Below are 1532 nucleotides of genomic sequence, written 5' to 3' on the forward strand. Positions count from 1 at the left end.
AGAGCATCAAACTTCAAACTATAAACATGTATAATTAAGAGAAAATATGTTGCGATTTTAGAGGTTCTACGTTTAAAAATTGAATATATTTGATACCTCTTGTCTTAAAAAGTATGCATGTGGTTGGACTATATGGCAACATTGATGACCATATATACATGTCCACAATGAAAAAAAGAAGTTTAATTATCTAGATTGAAATACTTCAAAGATATAAATGTCTCTAACGGCCCTCAAACGCTTTACAACATTTGTAGAAGCCATTTTTCCTATGAATAATAAACTTGTCTCTTAACCAAGGATGGTGAACCATTGCTTTGAGAAAAACTTGTTTGTAACGGTTCATGTCATCAATTGGGTGAAGGTCTGAAACAAATGACATACAACAAGGAAATACATTAGTATAAAAACATTATCATTTGCTATAATTTTTAAGATCATATCTTATAAAACAATGCAAAAGATGACACAATACACACTTTGATGCACGCATGAATTATGCAAAACATAACTTATACATCTAAATAAATGTTATACAAAACATCAAAACACATACAATTCCTCAAATTAAAGTAATTGACATAATTTAGATATGGTAAGGATATGCATAATTTCAATTGTCTTGAAAAGATATTCTATACCAACTTAATGTCATAATATATATATATATATATATATATATATATATATACACTTATGCAACTAATAGATCATTCTCCTATAACAGAAATAGTTATATAAAAGTTATTCTCATTGCGGTAAAAAGTATACACTACATCTACTATTATAGTTTTATTACAAACAAAAAAAAAAGTTATTTGATTATTCATACAAAAAAATATCAATTGGAATTTTACCTACATACACAACAATTAAAATCCATATTGTTGAATAATTTTTGTAACAAAATTACATTTTAAACTTGTCATCCACTCAAATCATTTTTGTTCTTTTAGTTCATCAAAACTGATTACGAAAATTGAAATATTTATTCGCTATTAATTAACAAAGACCAAAATTTATGTATATATACAAAATGGCATGATATAAATAATTTAAATTTTCACCTATAAGCAAACATCTTGATATTACATCCTGGCCTTCTTCCAAAATCAACATCCATCCGCTTGATTTGTTCACAAGATGTAAGAAAAGGAACGTTTATCATCTTCAAACTTCCAATATGGACACCAATGTTTCCACTAACAAACACATCAAACACCATCTCATTAGCCATGATGTCTGACTTTAACTCATCTGCATCATACTTATTAACACTTGCATGGTTCATTGTCATTGTCATATCCAAATCTGTGTCATTTCGAGGCATTTGGGAGAAACCATTAAGTTTAGTTTTACCTAATAACACACCGTCACTAGTGACATCAAGAAAAAGAGGACCATACAAAAGTTTGAGCTCCTCATTTTTGTTAGAGAATCTTAAACCTAAACTTATGCTTGCATCCATATTTTGTGAGCTATTGTCGACTTGAAACTTGATGATGTTGAACGTCCTAACATTGACTTTGGGC

General features: G+C 28.6%; 1 protein-coding gene across 1 annotated transcript; it reads right to left on the reverse strand.

The window, feature by feature from the left end:
• Positions 1-223: 223 nt before the first annotated feature.
• LOC101510711 (uncharacterized) lies at positions 224-1468 on the reverse strand. The gene is made up of 2 exons (XM_073368817.1): positions 1093-1468; positions 224-366 (listed from the first exon to the last, which is right to left on the reverse strand). The coding sequence occupies exons 1-2, from the start codon at positions 1466-1468 to the stop codon at positions 224-226; spliced, it is 519 nt and encodes a 172-aa protein (XP_073224918.1).
• Positions 1469-1532: the final 64 nt, after the last annotated feature.

This window comes from Cicer arietinum, chromosome 5, assembly GCF_000331145.2.
Source record: "Cicer arietinum cultivar CDC Frontier isolate Library 1 chromosome 5, Cicar.CDCFrontier_v2.0, whole genome shotgun sequence".
Taxonomy (NCBI): domain Eukaryota; kingdom Viridiplantae; phylum Streptophyta; class Magnoliopsida; order Fabales; family Fabaceae; genus Cicer; species Cicer arietinum.